General features: G+C 42.5%; 1 protein-coding gene across 4 annotated transcripts; it reads left to right on the top strand.

Annotated features, from left to right (window-relative positions):
- Nucleotides 1-4,446: 4,446 nt before the first annotated feature.
- On the top strand, nt 4,447-20,825 carry LOC311241009 (cysteine protease atg4da-like). 4 transcript variants are annotated; one of them, XM_084329661.1, is made up of 11 exons: nt 4,447-4,584; nt 5,562-5,818; nt 6,788-6,871; nt 10,862-11,035; nt 12,452-12,755; nt 12,903-12,967; nt 13,471-13,622; nt 15,163-15,241; nt 15,828-15,904; nt 16,821-16,940; nt 18,436-20,825. In XM_084329661.1, exons 2-11 carry the CDS (start codon nt 5,620-5,622, stop codon nt 18,607-18,609), a joined length of 1,428 nt encoding a protein of 475 aa, XP_084185787.1. In that variant the 5' UTR covers nt 4,447-4,584; nt 5,562-5,619; the 3' UTR covers nt 18,610-20,825. The 4 variants fall into 4 exon arrangements, with proteins under 4 accessions (XP_084185787.1, XP_084185789.1, XP_084185790.1 ...); XM_084329663.1 differs by having other exon boundaries at nt 6,754-6,871; XM_084329662.1 differs by having other exon boundaries at nt 4,452-4,584; nt 5,608-5,818.
- Nucleotides 20,826-20,949: the final 124 nt, after the last annotated feature.

The following is a 20,949-nucleotide window of genomic DNA, read 5'->3' as shown; positions in this document are numbered from 1 at the left end:
GGGCTAAATAAATCCACCATAGCCCGTCTACAACTCCCCCAAAACGCTGCCGCTAGACTGCTCACAGGTACCCGGAAGAGAGCTCACATCACCCCTGTACTTGCCTCCCTCCACTGGCTCCCGGTGCGCTTTATTGGTTTATAAAGACCTAAATGGTAAGGCCCCTGCTTACCTAGCAGACCTCCTCACCCCCTATACCAACGCCAGGGCCCTCAGATCGGCTGATAAGGGTCTCCTAACCACCCGTAGGTCTAACTTCAAGTCTAGGGGGGGACGTGCTTTTGCGGTCGCAGCCCCTGACCTCTGGAACAGCATCCCCATTCAATCTGCCCCCTCCATCGAGTCTTTTAAATCAAAACTCAAAACCCACCTATATCGCCTGGCCTTCCCTGACTCACTTTGACTCTTGCCGTACTTGTTGATGTGTTGTTCTGTTTTTCCTTTGTCTATCCGGTGATTTTATTTAATTTTTCTGTTTATTTTATACTTTTCTTTGTACTTAGCTTAGCTATGTGAAGCACTTTGGTTGACAAGCGTCATGTTTAAACGTGCTATACAAATACATTTGATTGATTGATTGATTGATTGATTGATTGACATTGGAGGGGGTTTGGTGGGTTTGGCCATTTACCCGGGCCAGTTTCTAATTGCAGCCACCCGTAGGTGCTTTTTGAGAGCGGTTTTGAAGGAGGGTAGGGGTTCACATTCTTTTACGGCTGTGGGTAGGGCCTTCCACATTATTGTGTGGCATAATTGCGAAACGTGTTTAGTCCCTTGTTTGAGCCGAATCTGGGTTGAACATGATTTGTGGAACTCCCTCTGGTGTTGTGATCGTGGTATTCACTGACCTTTGGGAAGTATTTTGACATGTACATGGGTACCTTGGTCGTGTAGTGTATCTTGTAGACCAGGCCCATTGCAAGTTGCTGTACTCTGTCGTCTACTCTAAGCCATCCTAGGTTGTCAAAGTGGGCAGGGGTGAGGTGGGTTCTAGGAGTAAGGTCAAGCAGTAGTCTGACCAGTTTGTTTTGAGATGTTTGTAATTTTGTTTTTAGCGCCTTTGAGGTGCTTTGGTACCATGAGGTGCAAGCATAGTCGTAGTACCCCTGAATGAGTGCTCCTGCCAGAGTCTTCAGGGTATTCTTGTTTACCAGAGAGGAGATCCGGTACAAGAATCGAGTTCGTTGGTTGACTTTTTTTTGTGCCAGATTGACCATGTCTGTATCAGCAAGAAATTCAGGAGGTCCATGCAGGATATAAGAGTAAAGAGAGGAGCAGATGTGGCTTCAGACCACCACCTTGTCGTAGCCAGCCTGAAGCTGAAGCTGAGAAAGAACTGGATGTCGGCACATACAACACAACACAGGTACAACACAGCTTCCTTGAGAGACGCCAGTAAGCTGGAAGAGTTCAGAGTAACACTCAGCAACAAGTTCCAAGTTTTACAGGAGCTGTTGGAAGAGGACGAGTGCACCCTGGAGAACAGTTGGAAGGAGATAAAAGAGGCAGTAACGTCTACCTGCCAGGAAGTTCTTGGCCCCAAGAAGCACCAGCACAAGGAGTGGATCTCAGGGGACAGTCTGCGAAAGATCCAAGAGAGGAGGGAGAAGAAGGCGGCAGTGAACAACAGCCGGACAAGAGCAGAGAAGGCCAAGGCACAAGAAAGGTATGCAGAAGGAAACAAGCTAGTAAAGAAGAGCATCAGAGCAGACAAGCGAAGGTATATGGATGACCTGGCAACAGAGGCAGAGCAAGCAGCAAGAGAGGGGAATATGAGAGAACTGTACAACATCACCAAGAAGCTGGCAGGAAAGTACAGCAAACCAGAACGACCTGTGAAGGACAAAGAGGGAAGACCGATAACAACGGGAGAGGAGCAACAAAAGAACAGATGGATGGAGTATTTTGAAGAACTTCTAAACCGGCCAGCACCACAGAACCCACCAGACATCGCACAGGCTGACACAGACCTACCCATAGCCTGCAACGCACCAACCAGGGAAGAAATTAGGAAGGCTATCAAGCAGCTGAGGAACGGAAAGGCTGCAGGACCAGACAACATCCCTGCGGAGGCACTGAAGTCAGATATAGAAACCACGGTGAAGATGCTCCACCCACTCTTCATGAAGATATGGGAGGAAGAAGACGTGCCAGGAGATTGGAAAGAGGGCTATCTCATCAAGATCCCAAAGAAAGGCGACCTTAGCAATTGCGCAAATTACAGAGGGATCACACTGCTATCAGTGCCAGGGAAAGTTTTTAACAGAGTAATCTTGAACAGGATGAAGGACCTCATCGATGGACAACTCCGCGATGAGCAAGCTGGTTTCCGCAAGGACCGATCCTGCACAGACCAAATTGCAGTGCTGCGCATCATCGTGGAGCAGTCGATAGAGTGGAACTCGCCCCTGTACATACATTTTGTGGACTATGAGAAAGCCTTTGACAGCCTAGACAGAGAGACCCTCTGGAAGCTTCTCCGACATTACGGGGTGCCGACCAAGATTGTTTCCATCATCAGGAACTCCTATGAGGGACTGACATGCAAGGTGGTCCACGGAGGGCAGCTCACAGAGGCATTCCAAATGAAGACCGGGGTCAGACAAGGTTGTCTGCTCTCGCCCTTCCTCTTCCTGCTGGCCATTGACTGGATAATGAAGACCTCCACAGCACAGAGAAGGTACGGGATTCAGTGGACACCTTGGACGCAACTTGACGACTTGGACTATGCTGACGATTTGGCACTACTGTCGCACACCCAACAACAGATGCAGGAGAAGACCAACAACGTGGCATCCACTTCCGCGCAAGTGGGACTCAACATCCACAAAGGCAAGACTAAGATCCTCAAGACCAATGCAGCAAACAACACCAACACAATCATGCTGGATGGCGAGGCTTTGGAAGAAGTTGAAGCCTTTACCTACCTTGGCAGTGTTATTGACAAGCAGGGCGGCACAGATGCTGACATTAGAGCACGAATAAGGAAAGCACGTACAGCATTCGTGCAATTACGGAACATCTGGAGCTCAAAAGAACTGACTTCCAACACCAAAGTCAGATTCTTTAACACCAACGTCAAGGCAGTCCTATTATATGGAGCAGAGACGTGGAGAACTACAGCTGCAACCATCAGGAAAGTGCAGGTCTTCATTAACAGCTGCCTGCGGAAGATCATCAACATCCGATGGCCAGACACCATCAGCAACTGCGAACTCTGGCAGAGAACAAACCAGCTGCCCGCAGAAGAAGAAATTAAGAAACGCAGATGGCGCTGGATAGGCCACACCCTGCGAAAGCCCGCAAGTACCATCACCAGACAAGCCCTAACATGGAACCCGCAGGGCAAGCGGAAAAGGGGCCGCCCGAGAAACACCTGGCGCAGAGACCTGGAGGCAGACACCAAGACCATGAAGATGACCTGGAACCAACTGGAGAGAACAGCTCAAGACAGAGATGCTTGGAGATCACTTGTTGACGGCCTATGCCCCAGAAGGGGTAGCAGGCGTAAGTAAGTAATGCCATTTTGTCACAGGAGAGATTAGCCTCTAGGATGGAACCCAGGTAGGTAATTTCATCTTTCCTTGTTACAATATTGTCACCCACTGTAACTGAGAAGCCGTCGGTCTTGCTGAGTTTGTTATTTGAACCGAAGAGAATGGACTCTGTTTTGCCCATGTGTAATGATAGTTTGTTATCAGCGAGCCATATGCAGATTCTGCCTAGTTCCGAGCTGAGGGTTTTTTCAACCTGTAACTTGTTCTTGTCAGAGACCAGCAGGGCTGAGTCGTCCGCAAACAGGAACAAGTTGCAGTCACAAGCTGACGACATGTCATTTGCATAAATTAGGAACAGTAGCGGTCCTAGTATGCTTCCTTGTGGAACACCACAGCTCACTGTGAGGGGGGGGATAGGGTACCGTTTACCTCCACCATCTGTTCCCTCCCCTCAAGGTAGGATTGCATCCAGCTCACTGATAGACTATCAGTGATGGATAATGGTGTGGATAATGTCACAAATGCAACAGTACTATATCTGTATGTCATGTATGTCATAAATGTCATGATATATCTGTATATCTGTATGTTGTGTAACTTTTGTGTTACATATGTCATGAATGTCATTATGAATTGAAAATGGGAGACCCTGATGTAAACAAGACGAAAGTCTTTCTCTGGTCTGAATCCCCTTAACATTTGTGTGTATTGAGCCGTACTGTATTGTACCCATTCTACAATCTGTTAATAAAGTTTTCGATCAATCAATCAATCAATCGATTGGAATGAAAAAACGGATCGAAGGCCAGTGCAGACATAATGTGCAGAGCTCTAGGGCCACTGTGGGGGGCGGGGGGGGGGCGACACCGGATTGGCCTATTGTTGACCAATCATGGTATGGATAATACAGTTCCAAGAACATAAACAGGAAGTGAAACGCTACTTGAAAGTACCTGCAGCCACATCAAGGCGACAATTTATGTTCGACCTTCGAAACCAGATTCGCATAATTGTGGAAAGTCTGAGGATATAATATTATATTATTGATGTAGCTAAACGATACAGAATGACATTTACCTGAACGCAGGTAAGATTGAGATAAATGCAGAATTAGTACAAGCGGTAACGATGAGGGTCGAGACTAGAATGAGTTCAGCTAGAAAATACACAACATTTTAAAACGCACTGATCTTTCCGTCATTTGTAAAGATGATGATGTATATTTTTCGTTTTGTCCTATCTTTAGAATAAACGTTAATTTGGTAAGCATGGTCATTTTCACGTTGTGGCCTGGCCAGGAATTGCCAATTCAACGTTGTAAAAAGGCAAATGTTTAGCTTTTGAGAACATGTTGAAATAATGACCATCATAAACGCCATGCTCTACTATGACAAACTATGCTATATAACTACATTCTGTTTTTTATTATTACTTTTTTTGTTAATAAATGTGTAACCATGAAAATTGTCACGTATACGGACCGCTATTATAAACGCTTCTCCTCGTCAACACCATATCTGGGTCAATATCTGCAAGGTGAATTGGTCTTTAGCCGGAAGTATGCCAGACCTGTTTCTAGGCATATTTGGTAGGATGCAACTGCTAGAGTATCTCTTCCTTGACTGCAACAAGCATTATCTGAAATTCCTCAGATCACAAGGTACTCACGTGGTTTTCACCCCTTTACAACGCCATGGAGAATGATTTACTTTGTCACAGTTGACATTAAACTGTGTTTTGTATAACAAAAGACATGCATGCTAGCTTTCCTGCCATTGCCCTTGATCAAGATACTGGCAGTTGGTCCCGGGCGCCGCACTGTGTGGCTGCCCACTGCTCCTAAAAGAGTTAAGACTGGGTCAAATGCAGAGGACAAATTTACCCAATGGGATTAGTAAAGGACAATTTAACTTAACATATTCACCACATGCTAAGGGACAGGACTTGGGTTAACAAACCATTTTCACAGAGAGACATTCATTGTTTGCTCGATTGCCAGTATCCACAGTGTCGTATTTTAAGACTATGACAAGATTACCACTATGCTCATGCCTCTGCACACAGGCTGCTATGGCGATAAGGAAACATTTTCCACATCCGGTGTTGGTAGACCTCATTAGGAATGAACCCCAGCGTCTCCCCCCTCTGTGAGGGCCAATGTCCCGAGGACGAGCATGCAGATGACTGGCTCCACCTCTCCTTGGACTCTATGGGGCCCCTGGGCTCAGACCTGGTCCTGGACAAGGAGGACCAGGAGGAGCCACAAGAAACAGGCAAACTCAAATCCAAACTGGTCTCTGCTTGGCTCAGTGTCCGATATGGTCAGTTTGACTTGTCTTACCTTGTAACTATAGCTGGTTTGATGTTTCAACTTGACGACAATAACACATTCTTCTAGAACGCACTCCAGCTGATCTCCAGTCAGCTGTCACTACAACTATGGAATAAATTACTCTGGATTGACCGTTGATGGTAAATCTGGTTGAACAAATATTATTTGGAACTTCTAGACAGAGAAACGGAGTGTTGCTTAAACAGTCAAATTATTGTCTTTTATTTTAAATTGGCAAAAACATCAACAAATGAAACATTCCACTGAAACCATCTATAGTCTCTAGATGGTAATTATTATAGGTGGGAATCACCAGAGGGCAGAGGCCCTACGATACGATATTATCAAGATACCAGTCACAATATTATAATATTGCCATATATTGCAATGTACAACCTTTTTCGACTGCAAATTACGTCGATTTAAAAATTCAAAAATTCAACATCTGCAATAAAGAATATATACATAATCTCTTTTATCTAATATAAATAAATACATAATCTGTTTGAACTAATATAAATAAATACATAATCTGTTTTATCTAATATAAATATATACATAATCGGTTTTATCTAATATAAATAAATACACAATCTGTGTTATCTAATATAAATAAATACATAATCTGTTATCTAATATAAATATATACATAATCTGTTTTATCTAATATAAATAAATACATAATCTGTTATCTAATATAAATAAATACATAATCTGTTTTATCTAATATAAACATAGACATAATATAAAATGTTCAGTATGTTCACCTAATTTTTATTGCAGCAAAATGGGATTGTCAGCTAGAAAATAAATTAAATAATAAATATCAATACTTTGCGTTAGTAGTGTATCAATATCAAGCAAAATATGATATAGCTGTATGGATCCCCCCCCCCTAGTAATTCTGTTGTTCTACCTTAACAGCAGGCCTTTGTTTTTCTTCCATTCCCAACACCAGCCTGGTCTTGGAAACAGAAATCTCGCTTCAGCAAGAATTCTCCTGTTACCATGCTTGGACATTCCTACCTACTGAGCAATTCAGGTGAGACCCGCCCTGCCTGCTGCATCTGTCATTTAAACATATCCCAAATGATGCCCCAATGATACCTACATTTGTTGCCATTACCTTGACTATCAAAATTATTGTAATTTCTGACTGCACCCGTTTCATATAGATCTGTGATAACTGAGATATAATTCAAGCTCTGCAGCTCTTCTCTTTTATCGGAATAATAATCAAAAACACTTGATTCACCAAAATACAAAGAATGTAGTTTTTCTTGGTGACTGGTGCATAGACATTAAGCAGGGTGGCTCAGGACGGAGGTAGAGCGGTTGTTGTGAAGGATCAGATTAAACCGAATATATATATTTATTTATATATATATATTTAATTGTATTTGTATATCGTTTGATATCCCCTGTATATTCCTTGTACAATATGCACTGAATATCCCTTTAGTCTACTAAACAGCCCATAATAGTTTCATTCTACCATTGGACGAGAACCTGGCGCCAGGTTGCCATACCCCTAGGTCCAAGTTCAATCGTGCCGCCTAACATGTCGTGGCAAGCCCCGGTTCCGCGCAGGAATATGTCGGGCGAAATACGAATGGTACTATTTGTTCATAGCGCATATATATATGGCGCAAGTAAAGTAGAACTTTCCTTTTAGTCCAGTTCTTTACCCTCCAACAGAGTGACAGACGCAAAGCCTCCCCACGACGCACGTGCGGTGTAGTAAGGCCTACTTGGCCCAGAATAGGCATTGAGATATCGTGTAGATTAATAGTTGAATAGTCATAGTTTGGCACTATACCGTCGAGTTGGACGTATTCTATTAAGCTAATAATAGTCTATTTATGTATGGTGCATCGTTCGGTTAGAGTTCTAAAAGTTATCAGTACCCCCATCGTTCCTGACGTTATCTGGACGCTTAACCAGGCTGGGCAGACCCCTAGTGGTGCTTGCATCCGAGGAGCTCCGGGCCAAGAGCGACTGGACCTGTATATTTGATTACTCTACCCGGACGACGGCGAGCCTTCCACGGCTTGGATTATGCTTTGGGTGCTTTGATTATTCCATGGATAAAGGCCAACACTGCGGAGTGTTGGAATTACCCCCCGGAGAGGACTCCAGGTGAGACGGCGCTCTACACCAGTGAGGTCGCCTCACGTCTCCGTTGTGGACCGGCAGCTACCGTCCACAGAGGGTCCAGCTGTATTCGTCTGCGGACCGAGGTTCTGTGGGCACCGTGTCCAAGACTTTGGATTCTCCGAAGACACCGTCGGCCAGATGGGATACCGCCAGCGGCTTCTCTAACCCCCCCCTCCTACTGTCTTACAACCAGCGGGACCCCCCCCCCCCCCCCTTAGTGTATCCAGCTATAATCATTTAAGTACCATCGCTATCGTTTCCTAAATATTCCAGGTTGTATACTTACTCCCTGCGTAACCAGAGATTGGACATTCAATGTTGATTTACCTACGAATACTCATTTGCCATAAAAGTGCATATTTCATATTTCAAATCATAAATGTAATTAAGTGAACGTTGTATATACCTTTTGCTATATTAAACCTTCGATTTGGTACATTTGTGTGGATTCGTTTCATCAGGTGGGAAAGTGTTCATCATACTTATATCATGTACTGGATGGCCAGAAGTTAAAGTACAAGAGGTAGTGGTATTAAATATCATATCTAACAATACAGTCAGGGAATTGTACCCCTCAGTTACAGCGGTCATCTGGTAATTGTAAGGTCCCAATTTGATTCCGGCTCCTCCTGGCAGCATGTAGGAGTGTCCTTGAGCAAGACACTTAACCCCTACCTGCTCCCAATGAGTGATTGGCACCTTGCATGGTTGCCTCCGCTATTAGTGTGTGAATGAATGGGTCAATGTGAGGCATAAGTTGTATGAAAAAAGTTTGGATAAAAGCTGTTATATAAATACAGTCCATTTGCCATTTAAGCAACGTAAAGGTTTCACAGTATGACGGACATACATGGTACACTGACAATAGGACAAGTAACATTCATACAGGGGACAGAGACTGTACTACAACAACAATAACAACAACAACATTTCAAACCTTTATTTAACCGATTCGCGGCCAACCACGTATATATACGTGATTGGGCGCCATCCTTTGAAGGCCAACCACGTATATATACGTTGTAAACTCGGTTTTGCTTTTATTCCATTTTAATATCCTACTCAATGTCACAGAGCTGTATTTTGGCTGGAAACGGCATATCGGGACTCCGAAAGTGCAGTACCGGCCAGATCCTGGTATTGGCGCTATCTCGATAATGCAGTTTCCCCTGTTGCATACCGGGTGTCACTTTTTTTCCGCTCCGGGTTAGCTTTTCTGTTAGCCTAAAGCTATGGCTTTACCAGATCGCCTGGAATACTTTTTGCAACGCCGAATTCAGTATGCAGTAAAGGAATATAGCATCAGCCAATGGACATATCAATCTACCAGATGGCGATCAAATAACTGGGAAATTCTTTTTGGAATCCAACCGGCCACAGGTAAGAGCGATTTGACGTCAATTTCAGCCTGATCGGGCCTTGTTCTCATAGCCATCCACCCGATCAGCGTATGATGTTGCAATAACGAATGCCGTTATTGGTAATCAATAATCAGAAACGACTTCCCCCGCCCCCCCCCCCCCCACTTTCATGCATTCATGGTGGAACATGATACAGAACATATGCATTTAGATTTTTAACTCTAGCTTGTGTAGGGCCGAAACACCATCGATTTAACGTTCTTAGCTTAGCGCCCTATAACTAGCTTTGCAGGATTTACCCCAGACCATTGCGGTATATAGTTCATATTCACGACGCTATAAAACGGGGACGTATTGATGAAAAAAAATTTCTTTATGGCATATTGAAGGGAAGGTTTATACTGTCAATTGACAATGGACACATAGCGATAATATAAAATATAGATTTAGCTCTACAAACAACCTCACGCACAGTGAAAACTTGTAATGAAAAGCTGGCCTCAGACTGGGATTAGACGGGCCCCAATGGCCCCGAATGTGTTAAACTCAAAAGGCAACTGAGGTTTCCCTCATTTACAGTCATGTCGAGTGTACAGAGTTGAGCAAAAAAAGGCATATAAAATCATAACAATAAGACAAGTAAGGATAACAATCAATTAAAACATGTACAACTTGATTGACAAAGGTTTGAGATCAAGGTTTTAAACAGAGGGGAGAATCTCAAGCTTTACAACAGACTATACTGTATATAACTCTCCATACATTTAGTTCCATGTACCTCCATTTTGCAATAGGTAAGTTAGTGGCTGTACATAGCAGGAAGTTGTGGTGGATCCGGAGTCCGGACTCATCAATTATATCCTAGACGGATCTTCTGATCAATATAGGTCTAATAGTAAAAACAAATAGTACAAAGTACATGTAGGTTAAATGAGCTTGGCTATAAGAGGAGTGCTCTTTTGAAAATGGGGGACCCTGATGTAAACAAGACGAAAGTCTTTCTCTGGTCTGCATCCCCTTAACAATTGTATGTATTGAGCTGTACTGTACCCATTCTGCAATCTGTTAATAAACTTTTCAATCAATCAATCAATCTCTCATCATGGCCAGCTAGGAGACAATGAGCGTAAGTATAGAGAGGGGTGGGGGCCGTAGCCCCTGGCCTCTCACTTATGTGTGAACTAAGCTATTGTTTGGGGCAACCAAAAGGGATTCTTCCACAAAGTGTTAGGTGTCCAGTAGTGTACTGAAAAGACAAGTAGCGTGAGATAGTTAGATCAAAATATATAATTTCAGAGTTTAAAAGACCCACTTCGGGCGGCTTGCTAGGGTAGAGGTCTAAGCACCTACCGCACCCAGGGTTATTGTAGAGGTCTAAGCACCTACCACCCGGCGTTCAAATCCTGGTGTCGGCGGTACCGCCAGCTTGGTCAGTCAGGTTAAGCGTCTGTAGTGTGGTAGTGAACGGGTTAAATGCGACCACCAGTTCCTCAGTTCCACTGTGTTTGTGTCAGTGGAGAGGGAGAGTTTCCGCAGGTCCTTTGGGTCTCTGCTGTGGCTGACATACAGGCGGGGCTTCCCACAGCTGGCCGGCTCCTCTCTGACCACAGACAGTGGCTGGGGCTGCGTCCTGCGCACGGGGCAGATGCTGCTGGCTCAGGGCCTGCTGCTGCACCTGATGCCACCGGGTGAGAACACACACACATGCAGACATACACACGCAGACACACACACACACACACACGCAGACACACACATGCAGACACACACACGCAGACACACATACACATGCAGACACACATACACATGCAGACACACATACACATGCAGACACACACATACACATGCAGACACACATACACATGCAGACACACACACAAACACATACACACACATACACATGCAGACACACATACACATGCAGACACACATACATGCAGACACATCTTTATTTAATTTTTTTATACCAATTAGATCAATTCAAAATAAATTATTGAATTCACAAAGTTGTCAGATTCTACTATAGCTATAAATACAGTATAGCTGTATTTAGCACTCCATTTTGCTCCAAATATTAGTATTATAGAATTACTATTATAAACGATACAGCAGGAATACCGATGTTGAAAAAATGCCTTCAATCCAAATGAATAAACCCTAAACCAAGCCAATTTTAGTTATACTTTATTTAAACTCTGGAGTCATTGAGGGAGAACCCTCATTTTCAACTGCGCAGAGTGTACAGAGCATTACAAGTAACAGGACACACAATCAATTAAAAACGATAGATCATCAATACATAGTCAGAAATGTATTATTAATAATAATAATAATAATAATAATACAGTTCATAAGAAAGAGCAATTAGCAGAAACAACTACATGTTTATGGTGGACGGTTATTGATTTAAAACTCTAAAAAGTCCAAAAGAAACAAGAGTGCTTAGTTCTAGGTCACGCTGTAATAGATTCCATGATTCCACTGCATTAATACAGAAAGCAGCCTTGCCAAGATTAGTTGTAGCTCGGGGAACCTGAAGAACTAGACAATCACTGGAGCGTGGACCAGTGTTCCAGAGTAGCATAGATGAGAGATTATGGTGGGAATTTAGCAAGTAGGGCTTTATAAATAAACAAATTGCCAATGAGTATTTCGTCTGTCGGATAAAGAGGACCAGCCAACCATAATTATCTTATCATTATCATAAAGAACACAGCGGTGAGTGTTGTAGCATCACCAGTAATAAAGTAGTAAACAGAGTATTAAGGCCTGATTGTTTAAAGGGGACATGTACTATAAATGTCATTTTTCAGTCTCTAGTATTGTATTATAGTAATAGGAGTTAGTATCAATGTGTTTTAGTGTCTAAATACCATATTGGCGGATTGCTCTGATTCAGCTCAGATAATTCCCTGCTCCAGTAAATTAGTCCATCCTGATTTGAAGGCCTGAGTCACCTGGGAGTACATGCCCCCTTTAATACAAGTAGTCCCACAGATCCATCTCAAGTGAATAAACGTAACCAGACTGATGCAGAGATTTAATTTAATTATTTAAAGGATTACTTTGCACCATTCATAATCATAACACCTCATTGTCTCCAGGCTGGACCTGGTGCTCAGGCCAACATTGGGCCCAGGACGACATGGACATCCCAGAGTCTCATCCTGCTACTCTCCCCAACGGAGGACGGAACGTCTCTGACCGTCCAAAGAGGAGGTGCAGGAAGATGAGCCTGGGGGCCCACCTGGACAGACGGACGGAGCCGACACACAGACGGGTGGTGTCCTGGTTCGGGGACCATCCCTCGGCAGCCTTTGGGGTCCACCAGCTGGTGGAACTGGGGAGAACCTCTGGGAAGAAGGCCGGGGACTGGTACGGACCCTCCATTGTGGCACACATCCTCTGGTGAGATGTTTAGTGATGTCATATTTACCCTGTTATTATCACCCTATTCGGCTAACAATCCTTCTTTAGTGATTTTCTGGGATGTCTTGAGTTATTTGCCATGTGTTTAGTTATTTGGGATTTATTTGGGATGTCTTTTTGCTTCAGTAAAGCTGTGGCAGCGTCGGTAGAGGTTCCCAGCCTGGCAGTGTATGTGGCACAAGATTGTACCGGTGAGTATCTCTTTCACTACATTATTCTCACCAGATATGATCCCACGAGGGTCAGTGCTTTTAAACGGGGTTCGCACAAGGTCCTTAAAGTGCTTGATTTTTTACCCAAAAAAGTCAAGTCCTGGAATTCCTTGAAAACAGAATTTTTTTTAACAAGGTGCTTAAAAAGTCATTGGAATTCAAATCAACCATTCACATTGAAAGTTGTGTTCATCCATGATCAAATTGTTCTTTTGTTTTTTAGTGTAGTGTATTTCGTTGCACTTGTCTGTGAATCTATTCTAATCTAATTGTCGGAAATAGGTTTTAAGCCGTATATATTGGATTTTTCCCTATAAAAAAAAAACAGCATTTAAAAGTGATTTGTATCATTTTTAAACGCCCCTTTAAAATAAAAAATAGTGCTTGTAAAAGTACTTGAAAGTCATTGAATTACATTTAGCAATGTCTGTGGGAACCCTGTTTAAAGTCCTATGTCTCTTTGTGTCCATTACTCCCTGCAGTCTACACAGGGGATGTGAGGAGACTGTGTGAGCGGCCTCCTCTCTCTTGGAGCTCCACAGGAAGCAGCCCGTCCTGGAAGTCTGTCATCGTCCTGGTTCCTGTGAGACTGGGAGGCCAAGCCCTCAACCCCAGTTACATCACATGTGTCAAGGTATCTCAGTCTAACACATTGGAGGTTATTACAGTATGTTACTTAGCTGTATGATCACAGTATGTTAATACAGTATGATCGCATGTGTCATGGTATCTCACTCTAGTACATGGAGGTTAATACAGTATGATCGCATGTGTCATGGTATCTCACTCTAGTACATGGAGGTTAATACAGTATGATCACATGTGTCATGTTCATGGTATCTCTCTAGTACAGTGGTTCCCAAACTTTTTCAATCAGGCCCCACTTGCGTAGTTAGAAATTATTTTTGGGGGTGCTCCAGTAGCACACCATGTTACCGCGCTGCGTCGCGGAACTCCGTGCTGCGTCACGGATCTGGTTGACTCCGAGTTCGATTCCCGGACTCGCCGTCATTTGCCGAATGTCTCCCCCTGCTCTCTCTCCCGTTTCACCCTACAACTGTCGGTCATGCTTGACCAGGAAAGCGATAAACGCTAAAAAATAAAGTTTTAAAAAAAGAAATTATTTTTGAGTCCCACCTAACCTGGTCCCCACCTAGATGTAGGCTAGAATTAATTGTAGGCTACAAACATGTAATTTCCTCTACTACTAACAAGACGGGATTAACCACAAGACACAAAGACACAATTAATTGTATTTGAAAATGAACAAAAGCTTGGCAAATGATCCTGTGCCACTGTGAAGTAATTAGGCCTAATACAAAATGTAGTTTTTTCCCTGAGTAGGAGATTTATTTTCATTCAAATAATAATAATTAGCCTGCAGTACTTCCCTGAGTAGGCTAGTAGATTTCTTTACATTCAAATAATAATTGCAGTACTTCCCTGAGTAGTAACTTAAATAATATATGAATCAATATTAACTATTGCAGGTTGTAAATAAATCACTTTTCATATTCCCATTCTAGCCTACATTCAGTGCAGCCCTTCCCTTGCAAATCTTCTCAAAGCGGGGTAGTTTTTTTTAGATTGCCACTCTCAAAACTTGTAGCTGTAGTACTTGTGGTCTCCGCCGCTTGTCTTTTAGCTGTTACCAGAAACGTCTCCATTTTTGGTCGATCCCTCTCACAAATTCCTCTCATGCAGGCTAGCGTAACGTTACGTCTCACTCTCTTCGATTCCCATTCATTCACTCATTCGATTGGACAATAGCTAGCTAGCCTGAAACACAAACATACAATGCTTTTACAATGGACAATAACACAGTTTGTGGCTAAACTTATTTAGGCTTCTGAATTATAAGGAATAATACATGACAGTCGATACATTTTTGTTGACATTGGCGTATATCAGTTTTGGTAGGCAAAATTATTATTAATAAATTTTTTTCGGCGCCCCACACTTTGGGAACCACTGCTCTAGTACATGGAATTAACTGTCCACAACATCATTGGAATAGTGCAATATACATTATATTTTAGGGTGGATTTTTCCTTTAAAACGCTAGCAGTTTGTGACAAACCAGATAGGCTTCTTAAAACAGGGGACTATCCCTTTAATGTACTGTACACACACAAAGAACATTAAACCATTTTTCTCCTGCCATCTTTCCGTAGAACCTGTTGACGTTGCAATGTTGCATCGGAATCGTTGGCGGCAAACCGAGGCACTCGCTGTTCTTCGTTGGGTTCCAGGGTACGTATGTTCAGAATCTAGTTCTACTGATCCAGGTATTGTTCCTCTCGGGTGTGTCTGGCATACCATGCAGCAAAGGGAAAAGCTCCATCCTACCTCCGGTCAATGATCTCGAACCTAACACCCCCAAGACCCCCACGCTCTACATCTTCTGACCGCCTCAGACCCACTCCTATCCAAGCTCCTGTGGGGTCATCAAAGAGAAGCAAGCTATTCTCTGTCCTCGCTCCACAATGGTGGAACAAACTTCCCACCACAGTCGGGACAGCCAAACCCCACCCAATATCTGAAAAAAAGAATACTAACCTTTGTACTGTATTTTACTATTATGCACTCTGCTACTAAGCTACTTTGCCTATATTTGCCTATCTACTATGCTATTATGCCCTCAAGTCTGCAGCACTCAAGTTCGACACTGTTTGACGAACAATGTTACTTACCCTTAGCTGCCAGAGTTGTACCCCTTCCTGCTGACTTGTTGTACAGAACTTGTACGTCGCTTTGGATAAAAGCATCAGATAAATGACTAAATGTGTGTCAATTTCAGTCCATTCACTTGCTCTCTTCCTCTGGTCCTGGGCAACAGGGGACCATCTGCTCTACCTGGACCCCCACTATTGCCAGTCTACTGTGGACATCACACAGGACAACTTCCCCCTGGTGGTACGAGTAACGTGTTGTTGTCTCTTCCTCGTTCTACTCTCTCTGGTCTTTCTCTCTGCCGTCATTTGCATGACAGCTGTGATCAATCATGTGTCACTGAGGAAACAAAGAGTCTAAACATCAAATTGACACAAACTAAAGAGACAATGGGCTTCATTTATCAAAATGTCCCTTGACTTTATCCTAGATTCCTTTTGTACAAATCATTTCAAAGAATATGATTAAAAAATATATATATTTAAAGGTAAAAAAAAATGATGACATTCATACTTTGGATAATAACAAAAGTGAGTTATAGCTTTTGATGTACGGAACATTGGAGAAAATCAATGTAAAAAGCCGACATCAAGTTGACAGCTCATTAATAAATCACAACTTTGGTTTGGATTTCATCATAAGTATGACATGTGGATGTAGGAATATTTTATAGACGAGGACCCTGGAATCTATATCATTCTCTTTGAATTTAACAAGGCCGTGCAGCGTTAAAAAATATAAAAAGAAGAAAAGTGCTTTGTTCCTCTCTGTCCTGAGTACTCAATCATTTAAACTACTTTTGTGGAAGGCTACTACTTAGTATTCATAGTATTCTCACGTGTCTTGCCTACCAATGTGGTGCAGAGCCCCAGCTCATTGGCCACGGTTGTCATTTAATGATAATCACTTGGTATCTCACTCTAGTACATGGAGGAGGATAATACAGTATGTGATTTTTGTGGGATGGTTATTCATAGTATTCTCATAATATGTCTTGCCTATCAATGTGGTACAATCACCTATTGCTTGTCTACCAAGATGTCTGCGATGATTGAATACTATGAATTGTAAAGCTAATTACTGGGCACTGTTGGTTTTAGTTTTGACTACTTGCTATGTTTGATGTGGTTTCCCTCTCCTGTCCTCTCACCACTTGCAGTCATTTCACTGTAAGCACCCCAGGAAGATGGCTTTCACCCGCATGGACCCCAGCTGTACTATTGGCTTCTACGCCAAGGGCCAGAAGGACTTTGAATCACTGTGCTCGTCTGTCAGTGAGGTATGAGGTTCAACAGTGTTGGGGAAACTACTCTAAATAGTTTACTAAACTACTAGCAACTTCACAATGAAATAGGTTAAACTGCATATTATTAACTACTCTCAAAACTCTCTGTGTGGGTGTGTTTTGATTTAGTGACCGGGGTAGGCCAGTCTTCACTTAACACTTTGAGTGCCAGGGACGCGATTTGTCGTTAGTTCATGCCGCCAGTTGAGTGCCACCAACGACATATAGCGTTTGTTTGTTGTATTTTTTTTATTAGCGATTTTGAATTCATATTTCATCAATCGAGCCTCACGCTAGTGTTGCAGACTCTCTCTCTGAGCTCAATTGAGAAAATACCGCCCCCTATCGTCTCTCCCTGTGTAACTGCACCCCATTGGTTTAGGGGGGGGGGGGGTCCAGCCTCCTCATGTTACTTTTCCGGCGAGGCATCTGAAGAGACCCAAGTTGATCGCCGACCCTCAGAACAGCGTGGATTATGTATTTCCAGTACCCAACGCTGAATCAATAAACGCGATCGATATTTGGAATGGCGGTCAGGAATTGGAATAATCTTTTTGGATAACATCTGATCTGAGGTAAGCAATTTATTTTACCAGTCTTGGGGTAATCGGATCTATTTTGACTTATATATCAACGTGTGCCCTATATGTGTGTGTCTGTGTGTGCGCGCTGATCAGGAAATGAGAGAATATTTTTTTCAGATCGCTTCTCTAGCGTGCATAAGTACACATACTATCGATAATCTAGCGTTTATTTGAAAACGATTCATAAATAGCCAGAAAAATGACAACGTTTTTTGTGTATGCCAGAATATTCCAGTAAATGCAGTTTATCACGGAATCTACCGGTATATATTTTCCTGAAAAACGAGGGCTTTTCAAAATGCTATAAACGGAAATGAACCGAATAATTTTTTTTTTTAAGAATCCGTCTCGACAATGTTGACTGCAAACAAGTCATTGATAAATTGGCAGATTAGACACATAGCCATAATTTAAGACAGAGATTATGCGTTTAGAGCACTATCATTGAAGTGGGTGGTGGCATCCAACGATAAATAGTGCACGCCACACTGGCAATCAAAGTGTTAAGATACGCCTAATTGTTGGGCCAAGAACCTCAATTCCGTGACCATTCTCTGGCTAAGATGTTTTGATGATTGATTTGACTTCTATGGACCTTTTTATAAAAGATTTAGCCCCGTGTCCATCCCAAAAAGTTTACAATTTCTTCCTGTAAAACGAAATATGACGTGTGCTGCTTATGTAGATTCGCACAAACCAATTTCAACCAATAATATCATGACCTTTAACGCTCTGGAGACTTAAGTGTCGACCCCTGTTTATTTTTATTTTTTTCAACGATCAAATAAAATTCCTCCCAACATTACGTCCCGCCTGCCTGTCCTGTTTCACTCGGAAATACATCACAATACGGATACTAAATACTCTTGAGTGACGTGATCTGTCATGTTCTTGTCTCCCTATAGGTTCTGTCTAGATCGGCAGAGAAGTATCCCATGTTCACGTTCACAGAGGGCCACGGTCACGAGGAAGCGGTCAGCGGCACGGCGCCTACAAACAATGTCACCCGCATCCACAGGGAGGACAAGAGACGGAGAGCAAACACCAGCAGCAGTATGGACGAGTTTGTTCTACTGTGAAAGACTTTAAACGGACATCAGTACCAGTATGGATGGATTTTTTAAAGACTCTGAATAGGTGGCAGATGAAGTGATCAAACTACTGACGAGAGCAAGAAATGGACTCCTCTCTTTCACAAGCGATAACCGGGAGTTGCCGGGGACACTCTTGTGTGCAAGTTTCACCTAGTTGAGGTTAAGGTGGGGCGTGAGGTCTCCAGTAAGGTTAGGGTTAATGGGATAGTTCAGATCTTGTGGTATGAACCACTTGCCCATAGGGATGCACGATATATCAGTGACCATATCAATATCGGCCAGATTTCTTTTTTCATATATTGGTATCGGTCAAATGAGCAAAACTGGGCAGATGTATATCGGCAAACATATATCAGCTGGTGATAGTGGATTTTTTTTAATTGATTGCATCGGTCTGATGAGCAAAACGAATGATTATTTCTCTGTCTAGCTGCCGTTGTGTGTTTTATTTTTATTATACTTTTTTTTTGCCACACAGTTTGTAAATTGTTTTGGAAAAGGCTTTTATCCAAAGCACTTTACAACCGATGCCTCACATTCACCCATTCACTCACACATTCACACACCGATGGCAGAGGTGACCATGCAAGGTGCCAACCTGCTTATCGGGAGCAGTTAGGGGTTAAGTGTCTTGCTCAAGGACACAAAGACACACAGCCGGGGATCTTCCGATTACCAGACGACCGCTCTACCTCGTGAGCTACTGTCACCCCGTTTGTTTGTTTGGGTAATGTTACGTGCATGTGACAATGACGCAGCACAGGATTGTGGGCTAACATTGTTTCAGTATGTACACAAATATTATGTACAGAATTAGATTATCATAGAAATTTGTTTTATTTATACAGATCATATCAACATTGGTAATATTGGTTATCGGACATAACATCAGTATTGGCCAAAATGTTCATGTCAGTGCATCCCTCCTTGCCAGTAGTGTAATCGATGCATAACCATTAACTGAGCGAACTACCAAGCAAACCACCAAGCAAATCACCAAGCTTCGGCAAACGGGGTCTCTAAACTAAAAAGCTGCCTGTCTGAAGCTTCTCGGTTTACTTGGAACACGGCCAGAACTCCGACCACATGACTCCTAAGTAAGCTAACGGTTATGCATGGATTACACTACTGATGAGTATTTCATACCTCTTTTTAATGTAAAATAAATACCTAACTATCCCTTTAAGGTAAGAGTTAGGTTCTGAAGAATTGGGTGGAAATATGGAGTAGTTTCATCCAGAATGTCCCTGGCGACTCTCAAACTAGTAGCGAACTACTGACAACAGAACAGACTCTGTTCTCAACTCTCGCAAGCAGTAATCTTGAGTTTGGCCGCCTACAGGTGGTACTGAATGAAGAGAGACATAAATAGATAGGCCAATGACACTACAATCATGTATGTATTCCTGTTTTTAGCTTGATTATTTATTTGTTCAAATGATGGAAGGGTTTATGTTCATGGTATGTTGTCTGTTTCTTTTACTTGTATGTGGTATTTATATGGGTTATGTTGGTCATCATGCAACTGTTGCACTGTGTAACTGTATAAAATTACTAGCGGGGATTACTGTTGACCATGCTGACTGTAGACAGTTTCAACTTGACAACATAAACATTCTAAATGGAGTTTGTTTCCTGTCACAGTGTCTGCTATTACAATAGCTGACAGGGAGTACACTTGGGTCCAAATGGTATGGTAGTCTACACACATGCATAGCATTTCTATTTTTCTGAGCCAAACCAACTTGTGTAGTATGTACTGTGTGTAGTTTGAATACATTTGACTGCATAATGAATAGAAACATAACCACAAAATCTGAATTCATATGGAATGTGAAAATCGTTAGACTCTTAGCCACTTGTCATATTCACCGTTCAACACTGAGAATAATAAGCAAATGTCTCTTTGAGACAAGTATTTGGTTGGTAAGGCAAGTTGTATTAGGTCATCAGGGTCTTAGACCACAGTCTGACGTCATGTGACAGGATGTGCAGCGTTTGAGTGGATTAGCCAATTGGATTCCTTCTGCCATGCGATTTCCATTGAATGGATAAAGCTTGTTTTTCTTACAGAAGTGTGGGTTTTATATATATAGTTGAATGGTGTGTGCTTGAGTACAAAAAAGCTGATTTTAGTCTGAATGCATTCTTTTGAGCTGGGTTGTTTTTACTACGGATTTTATCGGAATAAATATTTTATAGCTGCAAAATTAATTGACTTGTCACTGAATAATCCATTTACAAAAACGTTTATAAAGCAGTGTAACACATCATTCTGGACTTGTTTTGTTAGTTTATTGAAAAAGGTAAACACTATACAAAATT

The sequence above is a fragment of the Notolepis coatsorum genome, assembly GCF_963971535.1.
Source record: "Notolepis coatsorum genome assembly, chromosome: 14".
Lineage (NCBI taxonomy): Eukaryota > Metazoa > Chordata > Actinopteri > Aulopiformes > Paralepididae > Notolepis > Notolepis coatsorum.
This window is presented reverse-complemented; position numbering and strand designations above follow the sequence as displayed.